The 18046-nt window shown below is 69.3% G+C and overlaps 3 protein-coding genes across 4 annotated transcripts; 2 read left to right on the top strand and 1 right to left on the bottom strand.

Moving 5' to 3' along the window:
- Positions 1-1473: 1473 nt before the first annotated feature.
- PCGF1 (polycomb group ring finger 1) lies at positions 1474-4674 on the bottom strand. Of its 2 annotated transcripts, none has more exons than XM_058837910.1 (9): positions 4328-4674; positions 3436-3541; positions 3188-3340; positions 2844-2915; positions 2646-2754; positions 2496-2529; positions 2267-2350; positions 2112-2192; positions 1474-1627 (listed from the first exon to the last, which is right to left on the bottom strand). In XM_058837910.1, the coding sequence occupies exons 1-9, from the start codon at positions 4421-4423 to the stop codon at positions 1580-1582; spliced, it is 783 nt and encodes a 260-aa protein (XP_058693893.1). In that variant the 5' UTR covers positions 4424-4674; the 3' UTR covers positions 1474-1579. The 2 variants fall into 2 exon arrangements, with proteins under 2 accessions (XP_058693893.1, XP_058693892.1); XM_058837909.1 differs by having other exon boundaries at positions 2267-2353; positions 4328-4672.
- Positions 4675-8442: 3768 nt separating this feature from the next.
- TLX2 (T cell leukemia homeobox 2) lies at positions 8443-16007 on the top strand. The gene is made up of 8 exons (XM_058838856.1): positions 8443-8709; positions 8892-9025; positions 9256-9369; positions 10076-10324; positions 10721-11709; positions 14274-14511; positions 14816-14996; positions 15812-16007. Exons 1-8 carry the CDS (start codon positions 8443-8445, stop codon positions 15989-15991), a joined length of 2352 nt encoding a protein of 783 aa, XP_058694839.1. The 3' UTR covers positions 15992-16007.
- A 268-nt stretch (positions 16008-16275) lies between these two features.
- Positions 16276-17725, top strand: LOC131579316 (alpha-internexin-like). Its single transcript, XM_058839034.1, has 3 exons — positions 16276-16497; positions 17137-17261; positions 17325-17725. Exons 1-3 carry the CDS (start codon positions 16294-16296, stop codon positions 17374-17376), a joined length of 381 nt encoding a protein of 126 aa, XP_058695017.1. The 5' UTR covers positions 16276-16293; the 3' UTR covers positions 17377-17725.
- Positions 17726-18046: the final 321 nt, after the last annotated feature.

Here is an 18046-nt window from a genome sequence, read left to right as displayed (position 1 = left end):
TCCCTCCGTTCATCCACCCACCTACACGCTCCCTCCCCCACAGGCAGTCCTGTTTGGGGTCCCCATCCTGCACCTCCACTCCTCCAGCCCTGGTTGGCACTTCCATACTGCACCCACAGCCCTCCGGTGCCAGCAGGGATCCCGGTCCCACACCTCCAGCTCTGCATCCTCATTCAGGATCCCTCACCCAACCTTCTGATCCCGTTTTGGACCCCTATCCCGCAGCCTCACCCTTGGACCCCAGTCTTGCACCCCAATCCCTGTGGCTCCGTTCAGAACACCCATCCTGCTCCCCACACCTCCAGCCTTTTTTTTGGGACACCCATCCCGTGACCCGAACCCTCTGTCCCTGCTCGGGACTCCCAAGCCCTCCAGCCCTACCGTGCCCCCCCATCCTGCTCCCCCCAGCACTCCAGTCCTATTTGGAACCCCCATTCCACAACCCCGCCCCTCCCTCTCCGCTTGGGACGCTAATCCCGCACCCCACAACTCCACCCTCATTCCACCCACCCATCCAGCCCCACTTGGGATCCCCATGTCCCGATGGCCCAGCGGCCCCCGCGTTTCCCTTGGTCCTTGTGGGGGCTTTGAGCCCGGCCGCCCCCTGCCCGGTGAGCGATGGCCGACAGCTGGGCCGGGCCGGGCCGTAACCGGATCCGCCGGCAGCGGCAGCGGCGGCTCGGGGGTCCCGGCGCGGGGCTCAGTGCGGGGCCGGGGATGAAGGATGGACCACGGGGCACCCGATACCACACCCACGCAAGGCCGGTGGGATGCCCAGCCCAGGATGGGACACCCGTTCCGGGGGGCGAGGATGGAGGGGTGATCCCCGACCACCGTACCTGGGGGATGGAGCGGGGTCATGCTTTGAGCCCTGTGCCGCAGCCAGGGCCCCTCCGGAGCCGCGTTCCCGGGATCACCGGGATCACCGGGATCCGGCACCTGTTCCTCCCGCGGCACGGGGCCGCAGCCCCGGCTCCCAGCCCCACCCCCGGGATACCCCTGCCCCGGGACCCCCCGCCCGCAGCTGTGCCCGTGGCTGCCGCGGGCGGATCCAGATGGCGGAATATTGTCCTGGGCTAATTACGGCCGCGTGGGGGCTGCGAGGTTCCCCCCTTCCCTCGGCAATCAAAGGGCCGATGACTTTATTAAGGCTCATTATGTGGGGGCTGGAGGAGCTGGACACGCAGCAGGCAGCCGTGACGGGATCGATGTGGGGAGGCGCCTGCACGGCCCTGAGGGGCTGTGAGACCCCCCAGCACGGAGGGGAACGGGCAGGAGGGGCTGCATAGCCCCACAGTGCATCCCTAAGCTCCCCATGGCTCACCCCCCATGGGTGCAGCCCATCTGGGGGTCACTGACCCCTCACATGTAGCCCCCAGCTCCTGGAGCTGCTGGCACAGAGGGGATGCAGGTCCTGAGACCCCCACAGCAGCCTCCAGCCCACCCCCAAGGAAAGCAGGGACTCAATGGGCTTTTCCACAATTTTATTCCAAAAATAAATTCAAAGTGGGGTATAAGTTATGGGGGTTGTGGGGTGGGAGCAGGGCTGCACTGGGGGGGCAGTGCCCACCCCCCAGCCCTACCTCCTCTTGTCCTTGATGCTGTAGTGCAGCAGGAGCGGCGCGGGCTGTGGGGTGAGGGGGGGTCAGGGATGGAGGGATCCCAGCCAAGGACCCCCCTTGGGACACAGACCCCAGATCCCAGCCCAGGGACCACCCCCGGGGCAGGGACTCCAAACCTCAGTCCAGGGAATGCCCCCAGATAGGGACCCCCCCTTCCCAGCCCATGACCCCAAACCTCAATCCAAGATCCCCTTGGGGCAGAGACCCCAAACCCCAGCCTGGAAGTGCCCTGGCACAGGAACCCCCAATCCCAGCCCAGGGACTCCCCTAGGGATGTACTCCAAACTTGGCCAACCCCTTTGGGGAACCCCCCCATTGTCTGACCCATGCAGAGGCCAGGGACCTCCCCAAATCACCACTTAGACTAAAGATCCTCAATCCCCCAATCCCACACTGCCCTGAACCACCCCCAGAGGGTCCTCTCACCACCCCCCCCGGCTGGGTGAACCCCAAAATCAGAGGTTGCCATCCCTTCTGATGGATGCACACCTTGCCAAACCAGCGCGACAGCCAGAGCTGCTTCATTGTCATGTGGTCGGGGAGGGGCTCGTTGTCAAACAGGATCTGCACCTGCACAGGGAGGCTGCATCAGGGGGGAACAGGACTCCCCTGGGGGCTGGGAACCCCCCCGGACCCCCACTCACGTGCTGCAGGGACAGCCCCAGCCGGTGGCACAGGACCCTCCGCAGGTGTCGGATCTGCGCCCGCACCGAGCACCTCACGTATTTCTGCTGTGAAGGGCAAAGCAGGTTGGGGGGCTGTGGGGGCCTCCAGGGACCCCCCACCCCCCTCCCCCGGGACCCTACACACCCCTGTCAGGGCCAGGGTGAGAGCTGGGGGTCAGGGGTGGGGACTGCAGGGATCCCCACTCACCTGCAGCACAACCTTGCTCTTGTCCTTGCTGGAGCTGTGGCAGGAAGAGAAAGGGACATGTGTCCAGGGTCTCAGGGGTGGGAGCCATGCCCAGTGTCCCCCGTGTCCCCTCCCCACCACACCGAGGGGCTGCAGCCCCCCTGGACTCACCTCAGCTTCTCCAGGCAGAGCGAGACGTGCTCGTCGTAGCGGAAATAGTGGGCACGTGAGTGGTCAAAGGTGCTGTAGGGGAGCCCCATGGGGTCACCTCCCACCGTGTCTGGGGACACAGGTGGCACTGTCAGCCCCCTGTGCCCCCGACACCCCCCAGCACCGCAGCTGGCTGCCCCCCGTGCCCCCCTGTCCCACCGTCACCGCTGGGCTGCGTCACCCGGTCGAGGCCACGGGACTGGTAGAACTCCCGGATCCGCTTCTCCTCACCTGCAAGGGAGAGGTGGCTCAGGGACACACCTGGGCACATCTGCCCCTGAGGACAGTCCCTGGCTGTCCTCCCTCCCCTCACTGCTCCCACTGCACCAAGCACCCACCACAGACCCTGTCCCTATCCCCATCCCTCTCTCTCTCCCCGTCCATATCCCCATTCCTATCCCTGAATCCCCCATGTCCTCATGTCCCCTGTACTGTGCTGCAGGCCATGGCCCCTGAACCCACCATGGCCCCTGAGCCCCCCACGTCCCCCTTGTCCCCCGTACTGTGCTGCAGGCCGGGCACCAGCTTGTACACGATGTCCTGCATGACCCGGTCCAGTTTCAGGTTGAGCAGCGGCTGCGTCTCGTGGATCTTGGTGTTGCACATGGGGCAGTACTTGCTGGTCTGCAGGTACTTCACGATGCAGCTCTTGCAGACTGGGGACAGGCACAGGTGTGACAGGGCTGGAACCTCACCCCCCACAGGACTCACAGCCCCCCTTCCCCAGCCCCCCAAGGGTGGGGACACTCACAGGTGTGCAGGCACTCGGTGATGGTGGTGGCGTCGATGAAGTACCCGGCGCACAGGAAACACACGATGTGCTCGTTCAGCTCCTTCATCTTCACCTTCACCTCCTCCTGCGGGGACACATCGCTGTCACCTGGAGACCACCCCCACGAGACCCCTCTCATCCTTCACTTGGAACCCCTTAGCCCAAGGGGCTTCTCCTGCCATTCCCTTAACATGCTAGAAAATGGGATTTTGGGGGGGGGTTGCACCTCTTCTTTTGCGTTAATATGCCAGAAAACAGATTCTGAGGGGCTGGCCGCCCCCGTCTTGCTAAAATACGTCAGAAAATGGGATTTCGTAGGGATTGCTCCCTGTCTTCCATTATTACACCAGAAAATGGGATTTTGAGAGGCTGGCCTCACTGTCTTACTTTAATATGCCAAAAAATGGGATTCTGGGGGGTCAAGCCTCCTTTTTTCTCTTATTATTCCAGAAAACAGGATTTTGGGGGGGAGACTGTGCCTCCTGTCTCCCATTATTATGACAGAACACGAGATTTTGGGGTGCTGCACCCCCTGTCTTTCCTTAACATGCCAGAAAACAGGACTGACCACTCTGCATTCCATTATTACGCCAAAGAAACGGGATTTGGAGGGGGCTGGGTCCCCTGTTTTGCCTTAGTATGTCAGAAAAACGGGATTTTGGTGGTGCGGGGACACCCCTAGCCCAGTGCCTGCCCCGAGCCTTGGCCACGCCCCCTTCCCTTGGCCCCGCCCTCCCGCACCGCCCCTCGGTCTCACAGCGCCCCCCAGCGGCACCACCGCGGCACCTCCCGTCCCCGCCCGTGCTGGCCCCCGGTGTCGCCGCCACCGCCTCCTCCCGGTGCCTCCCGCCCTCCCGGTACGGCCGCTCGCCTCGTTCCGCAGCGGGTCCATCTTGTAGACGGCCTGGAGCTGGTTCCGCAGCCGCATGGCGATGGCCATCGGGCCCCCCTGAGGAGGCGACGCCATCTTAGAGCCGCCTCCGCCTGTGGCCTCGCGCACTTCCGGGTTCGAGGCGGGGCCGCGGCGAGCGGCGGGACTACAACTCCTAGCGTGCCCCGCGTGTCTCGGGTCGCGGCGGGCAGCGCAAGCTCGGCCCTGTGCTGAGCCTTCACCACCACCCACGGCGAGAGGCCCGGGATCCCGAGACCCCTCGACCTCGTCCGCGACCGGGGGATCCGCCGGGAGCCGCCGCCACTGGACCCGCCGTATTTAGGGGAGGGTGTTCCCAGCACTGGCCAATAGGGAGAGGGCGCGCTCTTGACGGACAGCAGCGGCCACCAATCAGAAAGGGCTCTGCGTGCGCGCGGTGCTGCGGAACGCCACCAGGGGGCAGCAGAGCAACGCGGGGGAACGGGAGGGGCGGGGGGGGGCCGGGGGTGGCGGGGGTCCGAGGGGACCTGAGAGGGTCTGAGGGGGTCTGAGGGGACCTGAGGGGATCTGAGGGGACCTGGGGGGATCTGAGGGGACCTGAGGGGATCAGAGAGGGTCTGAGGGGGTCTGAGGGGACCTGAGGGGGTCCGAGGGGACCTGAGGGGATCAGAGAGGGTCTGAGGGGGTCCGAGGGGACCTGAGGGGACCTGAAGGAGTCTGAGAGGACCTGAGGGGGTCTGAGGGGATCTGAGGGGGTCTGAGAGGGTCTGAGGGGACCTGAGGGGGTCCGAGGGGACCTGAGAGGGTCTGAGGGGACCTGAGGGGACCTGAGGGGGTCTGAGGGGACCTGAGGGGGTCTGAGGGGGTCTGAGGGGACCTGAGGGGGTCTGAGAGGACCTGAGGGGGTCTGAGGGGGTCTGAGGGGGTCTGAGGGGACCTGAGGGGGTCTGGAGGCTATGAGGGGGCTCGAGGGGGACGAGGAGTCTGGGTGGGGCGCGGAGTACAGGCAGGGAACTCAGGGGGATGGGTTAGGGGCAGCCGTGGGGTGCGGGAGGTCTGGGGGGGATCGGGGGGTCTGAGAGGATTCAGGAGGGGACACGGGCGTGTCCCGGCTGGGGCACAGGGTGAACTGCGGCGGCTGGGCTGAGGGAGGCAGTGGCCCTGGCACTTCGGAGTACCGGGGCACTTCGGGGTGTCAGGGGTTCAGGCAGGTTTGGGGTGCTGGGGTGCTGCTGGGGAGCCAGCGTGATGACAGTTTGGGGTGTCCGGTGCTGGGGTGCTGGCAGGGTTGAAGTGCTGGCAGTTCGGGGTGTTGGGGTGCTAGCAGTTCGGGGTGTTGGGGTGCTGGCAGTTCGGGGTGTCGGGTGTTGGGGTGCTGGCAGTTCGGGGTGTCGGGTGTTGGGGTGCTGGCAGTTTGGGGTGCCGAGGTGCTGGCACTTTGGGGTGCCAGCGGAGCAGCCCACACGGCCCCACCCGGCGCAGCCGGAGCCGCGCTGATGGTTTGGCTCGGGTGAAGCAGCGGCCGCGCTAATGCGGAGCCGAGCCCAATTCCCCACGGCACCTCACGGACTGTTCAACATCCCCGGAGCCCAGACCGGACGGCGGGGAAGGCTGGTACATGCCAGGGAGTGGGAACGGGCAGAGGAGGACGGCGGCACCCCCGAGCAGGGGCTGGCACCCACCACCCCAGCACGGAGCTCCTGGCACACAGCACACAGCCAGCCTTGCTCCGCACGGGCTGCCACGGCCAGGAACAGTGCGGTTTTGGGGCTCCTGGATACATCTCGGTCATGTTCCTGGTCGTGATCCCGGTCCCGGTCCCGGATAAGGGTCACAGCACTTACTCCACCCCTCAGCTCCCTCAATGTGCCCAGCCCAGCCAGTCCCACTGTTCCCCTTGCCCGACCGGTGTGTCTAAGCCTGGCCCCGTGCGGCACCGGCGGAGCTCCGGTGACCCCGGTGCCAGCCCCTCGTCCCGGGCCGCGCACGGTGTGTGGCCGGGCCACGGGACCCCACCGGGAGCAGCACGGGCCCCTCCCGGTGCTGGGGCGCCGGCGGGCAGAGGCTCCGGAGCAGCCCCCGCCCCTCCGCCCGCCCACGCCCTGCCCGCGCCTCCGGGGAGGCGAGAGCGCGGTGGGGGCCGGTGCCCCCCGGCTGGGGAGGGTCCGGTCCCATCTGTACCTGCCAGGAACCATCCGGGGAGGGGCGAGGGTCACAGCGGGGCCAGCGCGGCCCCGCGGCGGGGCAGCATCGCTTTCTCCCGCCGCCGTGAGGAGAACCGGCACCGCACCCGGCATCGGCACCGACACCGCGAGTCCCGGCCGGGCGAGGAACGGGCTTTGTGGGTGGCTCTGGCACGGGACCGAGGGCAGAGAGCCCATCCCGGGGCTGGGGTCCCAGCAGCCGGTACTCCCGGAGCCGTCCCCGCCAGCCGGGCGGGGGCGAGGCCGCGGATCCATCTCGCCGTTAATAATTGATGGCGGGAGCCGCCGGGGCTGCGCGGGGCTGCGGGGCCGAGGCTTTTAGCTCAGCTCTGCTCAGATATTCAGCTCCATTTCCGCGGCAGGGCCGGGGCGGCTCCTTCTGGGAAGTGCTGCCGGGCGCTTTCCCGGCCGGATCCCTTGTTGGGGCTGAGCGAGGCTGGGCTGAGGCTGGACACTCTCATGACCGCAATGAGAGCCGGGCAGCAGCGTTAGCTCCCCCCACCCTGTCAGGTGAATAGGGATCCCCCAAGAAAGGCAGGGGATCCCCAGGGCAGACAGGGGTCCCTGTTAGATCGGGCAGGGGTCTCCCAGGGCGGATAGGATCCCCCATTAATCCTTCTCAGATGATCAGGGGTCCCTATAGGGCAGCGGGGGCTGGGTGCTCATGGACTGATCTCCTGCCTAATGCACCGAGTACATCTGCAGAATCCAATTAACCTTCGATAACGAGGCCCTGAGCGACGTGGCTGTCAGCGGCCACCAGCCACCGGCACACTGTGGTCCCCCGACGGGCACCAGCCCACCAGGGCGGGCAGCACTGTCACCTGCAGCCCCCAGGCCGGGCAGGCCCCCTCAACAGCCCCCAACCGGTGTCGGACCCTGGGGAGGTGGAAATGGTACCGGTGTGCCCAACCGTGTGTCCCGCGGCTCCTGGGCACAGTGGAGCTGGAGCTGCCTGTCCTGCAGCCCAAGGGGTGGGGGCTGGTTTTGCCCCCCACTCCCACAGCACCCCCCCTCCTGTCTCCTGCTCCATCCCCCCCCCTCACTGCCCTCACCCCACTGAAAGCCTGGGGGTTCAGCTCCCACTCTGCCCAGATTGTGCACCCCCAGCCCTTCTGACCCTGCTCCCAGACCACGGAGCTGGGGCCGGGGGAAGGTTTTGAGGGGGGTGGCCCGTGCTAGTCCGGAACCCCAAGACTCTCTGTCCCCCTCCCCGGGGGCTGCAGCCTGGAGATGCCCGGGGGGAGCAGCCCCCCAGCAGCCGGGTGTTGGCGTCACCGTGCAGCCGCCCCCGCACCCATGTGGCACCCGGCTCCTCCCCGAGGACACCGCGCAGACGCCGAGGGCCACCGTGACGTCCGAGCGGGCGACTCGGCCGTCGGGTCCCCGGGAGCTCGCGGGGGCCATGGGCGGCCGCAGCGACCCCATCCCAATCCCACACCGGCTCCCATCCCGGCTCCGTCCCGACCCCATCCCGGCCCCATCCATCCTCATCCCAGCCCTCCCGGCGTGTCAGCCGGGTCGGGGTGGGCACCGCGCCCACCGGCTGCTGCCGCCTCACCCCGCGCACCCCGTCCGGGTGCCGGCGCCCGCGGCGGGCGGGCGGCGGGGGGCACCGGGAGTGTTTCATGCGGTTAAGAAGTGTCTGATTGAGGCAGGAGGCGCCAGCAGCTCCCCCGGGAGCCGCAAGCCAAGGACTGGAGGACCAAATGCAGGCTAAAGTAATCCAATCTGGGCTGGTTCATCTAATTAGCCCAGAATTAACCCAGCAGCCAGAGAGGAGCTGACTGTCCCTCCAGTTTGCCAGCGGGTTTGGGGGGAAGCGGGAGGAAGAAGGGGACGTCCAGCGGTAATGAGATTACGGGGGGGAGCGGGCGGGAGCGGGTGCGCGGCAGCCTCTGGCCGGTGGGAATGAGGGGCCCTGCCAGGTCCCCCCCGCGCCATCGCCGTGATGGCCGGGGCACCGGGGCGGCCGCCGGCAGCACCGGGGACAGGCAGGGACCCGTCCCAGCGATCCCCGCCCCGGCAGCGGCGCCCGAGGCGTCCCCGTGTGGGACGGGGACACCGACACGGTCGGCACCGGGGACGTGGCACCACGAAGCGCCGCAGCTGCACCGGCAGCCCCAGGGCCACGGTGGAGGACGGGGCAAGGAGCTTCGGCAGCACCCCCGGGGTGGGGTGGGCAGGGGTCAGACCTCATGTGTGACCCCCTGCTCCCAGCACGGCTGTGCAGAGGGGCGTGGAGGGCGCTGGACGGGGAAATGCTGGTGGCGGTGGCAGGGCCTGGTGCTGCACTGGCTGATGGCTGATTCCCTCCTGGAACTGGGCAAATGCCCTTTTTTCTGCCGCATCCCCTCCAGCTGTCACCGCCACCCATGAGAACCGCCAGGCCCGGCCCCTTGGGGTGGGAGGGGGCGCGCACCGAGGACACGGAGGTCCCTGCTGTGGCCGAGAAACGAGGGACGGTCTGTACTGGCGAACTGGGAGGTCCCGGGTGCAGGGACCCTGCCTGGTCCCCACAGTGGCTCAGGGGACCCTGGGGCAGGCACAGGGACACGGCTTCCTTCCAGGTTGCACAAGGATCACTGGAAACACAGAGCCAGCGGCACAAGGTGGTGACAGTGAGGGGCCAGCGGGGTCCCTGGGAGGGAGATACCCTGCACCAGGGTGGGAAGGGGCTCATAACTCCTTGAGCACCCTCAGTTCTTCCCTGCACCCTTCCAGGGCAGCCCTGGTTGTGGTGCTGGAGGATGCCGGGCAGGGGGGCTGCTCGGGCCGGGGCTGCCGCCTGCAGACCCCCGTGGGCATGGGGCGGGCCCTGGCGCAAGCAGGCGCCGGGTGAGCCCGCATTGCCCCCGGCCCCGTCACAGCCCCCCAATCCATCTCCCAGCCCGGCAGATTCCAGCCCTTGGGCACGGCAACATCTGCCTCCTGCTCCGGGTTCAATTAACCTGCTGCCGCCTCCTCCTCCTCCTCCGGCACCGGCCATTTCCTCCCACTGCCACTGTCACCGCTGTCACTGCCACTGTCGCCGCCATGGCTGCACCCCACGGGGTCACAGCGGGTCCCTTTGCCGCAGCAGACCCGAAGCCGGTGGCTCTTTCCAGGTGGAAAAGCCACAGTGGGAACACTGGGATTTGTCCCGGCACCTGCCGGGCTGCGAGCAGGAAACGCCAGAAAGCCACGGCGCCTGCAGGGCAGGGTCCCGGTGTTGTGTCCCCCTCCCCTTCTGGGCACACGAGGCTCCGTCCCGGTGTGGGGAGGGGCAGATCGGCCGTTCCCGGTGCCGTGGCGGGACCTGGGCACGGCCGAGGGTGGCACAGGAGTCCCACATCCCGGCAGAGCTGCGGCTGCAGGGACGGGCACCCCACACTGCAGCGAGCCTGGGACCACCCGGTGTCCCCCGCTGCCCCTGGCATGTGAGGTGCCCCCGGTGCCCTGGGGCGTGCCGCGCTCCCGGTGCGGCAGCTGCAGCCCCCGGTGCCGCCGTGATTTACAGACGCAGGCCCCGGTAATGTCATTTGCCCCAGACCGGTGGCGCCAGGGTGCCCAGGAAGCCGTCTCCGCCCCACCAGTCCCTGTCCCGGGGCCGTGACCCGCCCGGGAGCCGCCGGGAACCCACCCGCGGGGCCGCCGCGTCGCTGTCGCGATGTCGTCGGAAGAGCCGGCACAGCCCGTGCCGCTCTCCGCTGCCGTTACCGTCCGCCGACGGCGCCGGGCTGGGCTCTGTCACCGGGAAAGGCGGGGCGGGGAACAGGGGTCTGTCCCAGGGAACGGCGTGCCGGGAACCGGGGTCTGTCTCCGGGAATGGTGGGGCCACGGGTGTCGGACTCCATCCCCCTGAACAGTCTGGTCCCTGGAAAATGGGGTCCGCGATACCGGGAACGACAGGTCCCGGGGAAAGAGGATTCGTGGTCCGGGAACTGAAGGTCGGCGTGGGGTCGGTGCCCCGGGAAAGGAGGTTTCCTGGGAACTGAGACCCCCAGCTACCGGCAACGGCGCCTCGAGGAGGTCTGGGATTCACATCCCGGGATGTGGCCGTGTTCTGGGAACGGCGGGTCGGAACAACCCCTGGGTCCCCGCGCCGCCAGATCCATTCCCTCCCGTGTGGACAGGCTCAGCGGGAACCGGGCTCGGTGCGCACCCCAGGAGCCGGTCCGTGCGCCACGCGGTAACGGCGCTGGGGCAGGGGACGCTTCGTGCGCCCCGGGAAGAGCGGCTGGAAGCGCCGACGGGGCTGCGGAGGGAGCGCGGATGAGAAAAGGCTCCGCGCTGCTGCCCGATGCGGCAGCGGCTCCGGTGGGGCGGGTGGGGTGGCCGGCGGACGCCGGGTACGGAGCACGTCGGTGCACGGGGGACGTGCGGGGGACGTGCGGGGCGCGGGCGCTCGGGAACCGACGGGCCCGTCCGCTCGTCCCGGAGCCGGGGCGGCGGGAGCGGGGTCCCGGGGCGGGGGCGGGGCCCCGAGCTGTCAATCACGGGGCGCGGCCGCCAATCAGGGCGCAGGCGGTGGGAGTTCGGCCGGTCCGGATGGAGCGGGGCAGAAAAGCGCGTCCCGCCAGGGCCCGCAGCCCACCCGCGCTCCCGCCCCGGGGCCGCCAGCGGCTGCGAGCCATGCCCCGCACCCTGCCCCGGGCCCGCACCCGCACCCGGCACCTGCCCCGCACCTTGCTCCGGGCCCGGAGCACCTTGCACCGCGTCCTGCCCCGCACCGGGCGCTCCGCGCCCGTCGCCGCCGTCGCCCCCCGCCGCCCCCCGGCCATGCCCGCGCCTCGCCGGCTCTGAGCGCGGCCGGAATGGAGCGGGAGGGCGGCGGCCCGGGGCCCCCCGCGCCCCACGAGCCCATCAGCTTCGGCATCGACCAGATCCTGGGCGGCCCCGAGCCCACGGGGCCGCACCGGGCGGCGGCAGAGCCCGACTACGGGCTCTACGGCAGCGGCTACGGCCCCACCGGTCCGCTCGGTTCCTACAACCTCAACATGAGCATGAACGTGAGCGTGAACGTGACCCCCGCGCCCGCCGCGCCGCCCGCCGGAGTCATCCGCGTCCCGGCGCACCGGCCCGCGCCCGCCCCGCCGCCCGCCGCGCCCGCCGCGCCGCCGCCGGGGCCCGCGCTACCGGGGCTCACCTTCCCCTGGATGGAGACCACGCGCCGCATCGCCAAGGACCGGCTCTCAGGTGAGAGGGCGGAACGGCTGCTGGCGGCTACCGGCGGCTATTGACGGCTCCGGGGATTCACGCGGCACCGGCCGCTGCCGGGGTTCCGTCGGGGGCAGCGCGGTGCGCGGATCGGGGCGGACACGGGGATGGCGGGGACCGTGAGCTCCACAGGTTCCCACAGCGCCCGGTCCTCGCCCGCCGCCGTCGGGTCCCGCGGAGGCGGCTCGGGGTAAACGCGGCCACCGGCGGCTCCACCGCGGCACCGGGCAGGGTCCGGCGGCTCCGGGTGGAGTCCGAGGGGTCCCAGCAGGCTCCGGTCTGGAGCTCCACTCGTGTCTGGTCTCTTCTCCGGTTTGGAGGTGCCGGGTGGCCACCCTGTCCCACTGTAACAGGGAGCTGCTGGAGGCTGTGGGGAGCCGGGATGTGGGGTGGGCGCTCCGTGGGGTGCAGAGTGAGGCCTCCCTCGGAACGGAGAGTGGTGGGGTGGGGGCTCTGCGGTGTGTGAGATGCGATGTGGGGGCTCTGTGGGGACACGATGAAGGGTGGGGGACCCACGGTGGGGCTGCAGGACAAAGCCCGTCCATGCAGAGCAGATGCCCCGGCCTTGCGAACCCCTGAGGATGGGGGCAGTGATGGAGGAGTAACCGTGGGGTGTCTGGCGATGGGACCCCAGATCTGAACGTGCAGGGATCGGTGTGGGAGAGCCCAGGCGGGCCTGTGGCAGTGCAGGCGCTGGGGACGCAGCGAGGGGTTGAGGGGAGGCTGCTGGTAGGGCCATGGCAGGCGCTGAGCAGCAGTGCTGGGGTGGGGGAGCTGCTTGCTGCACCCGAGAAGCAGGAGGGGTGCTGAGGTTGGGGTCCCGGGCACTGGGACCGTGTGTGGGTGCTGGGGACCCCCGGCCCGGCTCAGCTCTGCTCCCGCCCAAGATGGCGGCACTGCCACGTCCACAGTGTGTGGCCGCAGGCGGGGACGAGGCTGGAGGCCATGAGGGGCCGGGGGCCGAGTGCCGGCCATGTGGGCAATGGGGCGGTGTGGGGCGGGAGGCTGGGGACTGCGGGGGTCCCGCCCGGACGCCAGCAGAACCGCGTTCGCCTCCCGGCCCACCCCGCCATGGCAGCGGTGACGAAGCACCGTCCCCGCGCAGGGGTGGCGGGTGACGTCCTCGTCTCCTGCCTGGCGCCAGCGTTGGGTGGATGGGGCAGCCCCTCCCCGGCACGGGGTCTCGCAGCCGCAGCCATCACTCAGCACCGCTGGCCTTGGGGTGGGCTGCGGGCAGGAGGCATCTGGTCCCGGTGAGGGGCCGCCCCGTGTGGGGAGGGGGCACGGGGGGCCTCTGTCCCCCCTGACTGCACGGCTCCACCTGCGTCAACTGTGTCCGCCCCTGCTGGCGGCCTCCTGGGCGCGGGTGGGAGGTGGGGTCTGTGGGCGCCAGGGGGTCCCTGGGGTGTTGTGGGCTGTGCCCCACATCCCTGTGCCATGGGGGCTTGAGGTCTCGTGGCCACCAGTGGTCCCGGCCATGTGCAGCCCTGCCCACGCGGTGCTGGCCCTGGTGACGGCTGTGGTGCCATGGCACCATGGGGACGTGGTGCCATAAGGTCATGGCTTGGCCGAGGTTGCTGCCAGAGCAGGAGGGGTGCAGGCGTTGGGGATTGACCCTGCCAAGCCTCTGCTTTCCTCCCTCCTGCTTTGCTGCTCTGATGTTCCGGCAGCTTCTGGGGCTGGGACGTTGCACGCTGGCCTCACCAGGGCTGGCTCACACCTCAGCTGGGCAGGGACATCCCCTTCCCCAGCCTCTGGCATGGCTGGCACATGGAAAGAGACACTGCCTCCCAAGAGCTTTTGTGGTCCCATCCCCTCTCTGGCAGGGCTGGGCAGCCCCTGCAGTGCCGCGGAGGCTCCTCGGGGGCTGCGGCAGGGCTTGGTGTGAGGGGAGGGTGGGTTTGTGCAGCCCGTTCTGCATCAGTCCTGTGAACAGGCCAGCCCAACCACCCCGACATTCCAGCGCTGACCACCGGGCTGGGGGAGCAATTGTGCCGTGGGGTAGGAGAGGGGATGGATCCTCCTTCATGCCACGTCTTGAGCTGCCCTCATGTCTCTGAGGTGGGGGAGTAGGTGGGGATGACTCTGAGTGTCCCCCTCCCCTACTCTCCCTGGCAGCACCGGTGGCTCCCCTGGAGCTCCCCATCCCCACGTGCTCCCCTGGAGCTCTCCATGTGCCCCTCTAGAGCTCCCCATCTACATGTGCCCTCCTGGAGCTCTCCATGTGCCCCCCTGGAGCTCCCCATGTGCCCCTCTGGAACTCCCCATCCCCATGTGCCCCCCTGGAGCTCCCCATGTGCCCCTCTGGAACTCCCCATCCCCATGTGCCCCCCTGGAGCTCCCCATGTGCCCTTCTGGAGCTCCCCATCTCCATGTGTCCCTCTGGAGCTCCCCATCCCCATGTGCCCCTCTGGAGCTCCCCATGTGCCCCCCTGGAGCTCCCCATCCCCATGGTCCCCAGCCCCCTGCCATCCCCCCAGTGTCCAGCTCTGCTGTGCTTTGCCGGGGTCACCCCTCACCCCCTCACCCCGCTGTCCCCACAGCCGCGCTGTCGCCCTTTGCGGTGACGCGGCGCATCGGGCACCCGTACCAGAACCGGACGCCGCCCAAGCGCAAGAAGCCACGGACGTCCTTCTCCCGGGTGCAGATCTGCGAGCTGGAGAAGCGCTTCCACCGGCAGAAGTACCTGGCCTCGGCCGAGCGTGCCACCCTGGCCAAGGCCCTCAAGATGACGGACGCCCAGGTCAAGACCTGGTTCCAGAACCGCCGCACCAAGTGGAGGTAACAGGGACGGCTCCGGGGTAGCTGCCACAACCGCCATGCTCACGTCCCTCTGGCAGCCACCCCGATAGCCCCAAACCCCACATCCCTCCAGCAGCGAGCCCCGGGAGAGGATGGGACTGGGATGGACTGGGGATGGATGGGATGAGCTGCCCATCACCGTGGCCTCCCCTGTGCACTGCTGGGTGAGGTGTGGCGGTGCTGTGGGACGTGGCACAGTGGCACACGGCGGCGGTAAGGGGACAAGGGACGGTGCTGTGGGGCAGTGCCAGCTGTGGTCTGAGCCAGTGGTGGGTGTCTACAGGCGTCAGACGGCGGAGGAGCGCGAGGCAGAGCGGCAGCAGGCCAACAGGCTGATGCTGCACCTGCAGCAGGAGGCTTTCCAGAAGAGCCTGGCACAGCCGCTGCCGCAGGACCCGCTCTGCATGCACAACTCCTCGCTCTACGCCCTGCAAAACCTCCAGCCCTGGGCCGAGGACAACAAGGTGACGTCGGTCTCGGGGGTGGCCTCTGTGGTGTGAGGGCCCTGGGTGCTGCTGACGTGCCAGGAGGTGGCAGTGGGAGCCCGCTGGGCTCTGAGCCTGGACCACGGCAGGGAAGGGGCTGCAGCTTCCTGGGAGTCCCCCAGTGGCAGCCCCCTCCCTGCCACGGGGAGCCCCCCAGGAGCACCCAGGAGGGAGGCCGTGCCCCTGTGGTTGGACTCAAAGCTTCACCAAACCCCACCTGGAGCACTGCTGGGTGTAGCCCCCTGCGTGGACCCCCAGGATCCCAGGGCAGGGCCCCCATGCCCTATGGACCTCTGCAGCCCCCTGTCTGACCCCCAGGAGCCCAGGGCTGGGCCCCAGCACCCCATGGATGTCTGTGGCTCCCTGCTCAGACCCGTGAGAGCCGACGGCTGGGTCTCTACACCCCACGGACACCTGCAGCTCCCTGCCCGGACCCCGGGGAGCCCAGGGATGGGCCCCCACACCTGGCAGGGTTCTGCAGCTCCCCCACCAGCACCTCTGTGGGTCACACTGGCTCCCTTTGGGCCCCACAGCCTCCAGCCCACCTGGAGCAGGGTGGGGCGTGGACCTCCCATTCCTGGTGCTGGTGCTGACAGCCGGGTCTGCACCGCCCGCACCACTTGCCTTATTCCGGTCGGAGTTTGCCACCTCCGGCTTCCATCTGTGCCCTCCAGGCTGGATGAAGGACTTGGCCACCCCGGCCTCACCCCGTGGTGGGACAGACTGATGGTCTGGGCCCCCGGCCTCCCACCCACTGCTCTGTCAGCTCCCTGAGCCTGGACATGTCCTTGCAGCCCCCCGCCGTGGACTCGGGGTGCCCCCAGTGCCGATGGATTGCACCAGTCCTTGACTCCCCCGGGACTGCCATCACCTCCCAAAGACTGAGCCTTGGTGTGACCCACAGGACACTCGTGGGGTGCGGAGGGGCTGAATCCCCCTTCTTCTGGCAAATCTCTGCACCCCCTCCCCAGTGACCCCCTAAGTGGGGGTTCCCCCCGCCGGGACCATCCAGCCCGACTCCAGCCCCTGCTGCTGATGATGATGGAGGGAATGAAGGGGATGTGGGGGGGCAACAGCGGTGACCTTGACCCTGAACTCGACCTTGCCCCCCACCCCGCCGCTATCCGCGATACCGCAGCCCCTCACCCCACTTTTGGGGGACAGGCTTCTGCCGGCTCCCCCTCTCTATTGCTACCGGGAGGAGTCAGACACCCGGTACCGGCGGGATTGGCTGCGGTTCCGTGACGCGGAGGGGTGGAACCGCATTACCACCGGGATGAGTGCGGCCGAGGGCCGGCCCCGGTGCCGGTGGGGCGGCGGCGAGGCGGTGCTTCGTGCCCGTGCTGAGGCCGCCGGTTACCGGAGGCTGCTGCGAGCCCGAGCCGCCGAGGTGGAGGCGTTGCGGGGGGCGGTGGGCGCGTTACACCGGCAGCTGGAGGGGCTGCGGGACCGGCGGAGCGGGGAGCTGGCCAAGTACCAGGTGCGGGATGGGGAGGGGGCTGGGGGGCGCCTGGGGGGTTTGGAGGGAGCGGGGGTGGGGGCTGGGATGTGAGGAGGTGGGGGTGGATGTTTGGGGTGGGGGGGCGGTGCTGGAGCTGGATGCCCGGAGGGATGGGGAGAAGGGGGGGATGGGGATGGGGAGGGGCGGGGGTCAGGGGTCCCGATGGGGCTGGGGGCCCCGGGAGGCAGCAGGAGCGGCGGCGGGATGGGATGGGGGAGTTCAGGTGGGAAGGAGAAGTGGGGTTTGTGTGGGTCGGGCTGTCCCTGTGGGTGGGTGTCGGTGCGGGGTTGGGGATCCCGTGGGTCCATGTGGGGTGGGGGCCTCGGGGTCCGTGTAGGGAGGGGGTCTGCCCGGGGATCCGTGAGGGGAGGGGGGCGGTGCGGAGTTCCAGGGATCCGTGAAGGCGGGGGCCGGGCCAGGGGTGCCGGGAGTCCGTGTAGGTGGGGTTCGGAGCGGGACTGGGGGTCCGTCCGGATCGGGGGCCGGGCCGTGGGTCTGGGAGGGGGAAAGGGGTCCGGGTCGGGGTCCCTGTGGGGAGGATGTGGGGCCAGAGGTCGCTGTGTGCGGGGGTCCCGGGGGTCGCCCCGCGGCCCCGGCGCTGCTGACGGCCCGGCTCAGGAGCGGGTGGCGGAGCTGGAGCGGGAGATCGGGGCGGCGGAGGCGGAGATGGCCCGGTGCCTGCGGGAGTACCCGGCACTGCTGAGGCTGCGGATGGCGCTGGAGGCGGAGATCGCCGCGTACCGGTACGCGAGGGGGGCGCGGGGGGCACGGAGGGCGAGGGGCTTAGCCCGGCCCATTTTTTCCAGGGAGATGCTGGAGAGCGAGGAGCTGCGCCTGGGCGGCCTGGCCCCGCCGTGACCGGACCCCTGGAGCCCCGGTCCCACCACCGGAGCCCGGCCCTGCCGGTACCACTGGACCTCCGGTCCCAGGACCGGATCCTCAGCCCCACCACCGGACCCCGGTTCCTCCGCCGGACCCCAGACCCCCGACACGGTTCCCTGGGACCCTCTGGACCTCTGTGGACTCACGGAGCCCCGGTCCTTCTATCCCCCCTGTTCCACGGGTCCCCCGGACTTGTGCGTGCCCGCCTGCCCCGGGACCCCCGGGAGGGCAGCGCCCGTGGGGACACACACTCACCAGCCTCTCCGGGGTGGGGGTCCCGGCCCAGACCCGTGCGGAAGCACCTCAATAAAGCCCCGTGGCATCACCCGGAGCCCGTCTGGAGGGGGGTGGGCGGCACCCCCGGCTGCGCTCCAGGGGTCCGTGGTGGGGTGCGGGGGGCTCTGTGGGGAACGGCTCATGGAGGAGTGTGGGTTCCTTCCTGCCCGGTGCACCCTCACCCCTGAGCTGGGCACTGCACAGGGACACTGAGGGGACACATTATGGGGCCACAGCTTTGGGGGTGATGGGTGGTCCCTGACCCCCGCACTGTCACCGGCACTTTGGGGGTCAGGATGGGATCCTGCTCCCCGGGATGTGGGGACGGGGTGTTGCCCCCAGGACTTGATCTGTGTGTGGGGTCGTTGTC

Source organism: Poecile atricapillus, chromosome 4 (genome assembly GCF_030490865.1).
Source record: "Poecile atricapillus isolate bPoeAtr1 chromosome 4, bPoeAtr1.hap1, whole genome shotgun sequence".
In the NCBI taxonomy this organism is placed as follows: domain Eukaryota; kingdom Metazoa; phylum Chordata; class Aves; order Passeriformes; family Paridae; genus Poecile; species Poecile atricapillus.
The sequence above is the reverse complement of the archived record's forward strand: the minus strand, read 5'-3'. Positions and strand labels throughout refer to the sequence as shown.

Coding starts and splice junctions, on each gene's coding strand:
- LOC131579316 (XM_058839034.1), top strand. CDS start 16,294: ATGAGTGCGGCCGAGGGCCGGCCCCGGTGCCGGTGGGGCGGCGGCGAG. Junction 16,498..17,136: donor GGGAGCTGGCCAAGTACCAG/GTGCGGGATGGG, acceptor GGCCCGGCTCAG/GAGCGGGTGGCGGAGCTGGA. Junction 17,262..17,324: donor GCGGAGATCGCCGCGTACCG/GTACGCGAGGGG, acceptor CATTTTTTCCAG/GGAGATGCTGGAGAGCGAGG.
- TLX2 (XM_058838856.1), top strand. CDS start 8,443: ATGAGGGGCCCTGCCAGGTCCCCCCCGCGCCATCGCCGTGATGGCCGG. Junction 8,710..8,891: donor GGCAGCACCCCCGGGGTGGG/GTGGGCAGGGGT, acceptor CATCCCCTCCAG/CTGTCACCGCCACCCATGAG. Junction 9,026..9,255: donor GGCGAACTGGGAGGTCCCGG/GTGCAGGGACCC, acceptor GCACCCTTCCAG/GGCAGCCCTGGTTGTGGTGC.
- PCGF1 (XM_058837909.1), bottom strand. CDS start 4,423: ATGGCGTCGCCTCCTCAGGGGGGCCCGATGGCCATCGCCATGCGGCTG. Junction 2,916..3,187: donor GGTGCCCGGCCTGCAGCACA/GTACGGGGGACA, acceptor TCTCCCTTGCAG/GTGAGGAGAAGCGGATCCGG. Junction 2,354..2,495: donor AGAGCAAGGTTGTGCTGCAG/GTGAGTGGGGAT, acceptor TGCCCTTCACAG/CAGAAATACGTGAGGTGCTC.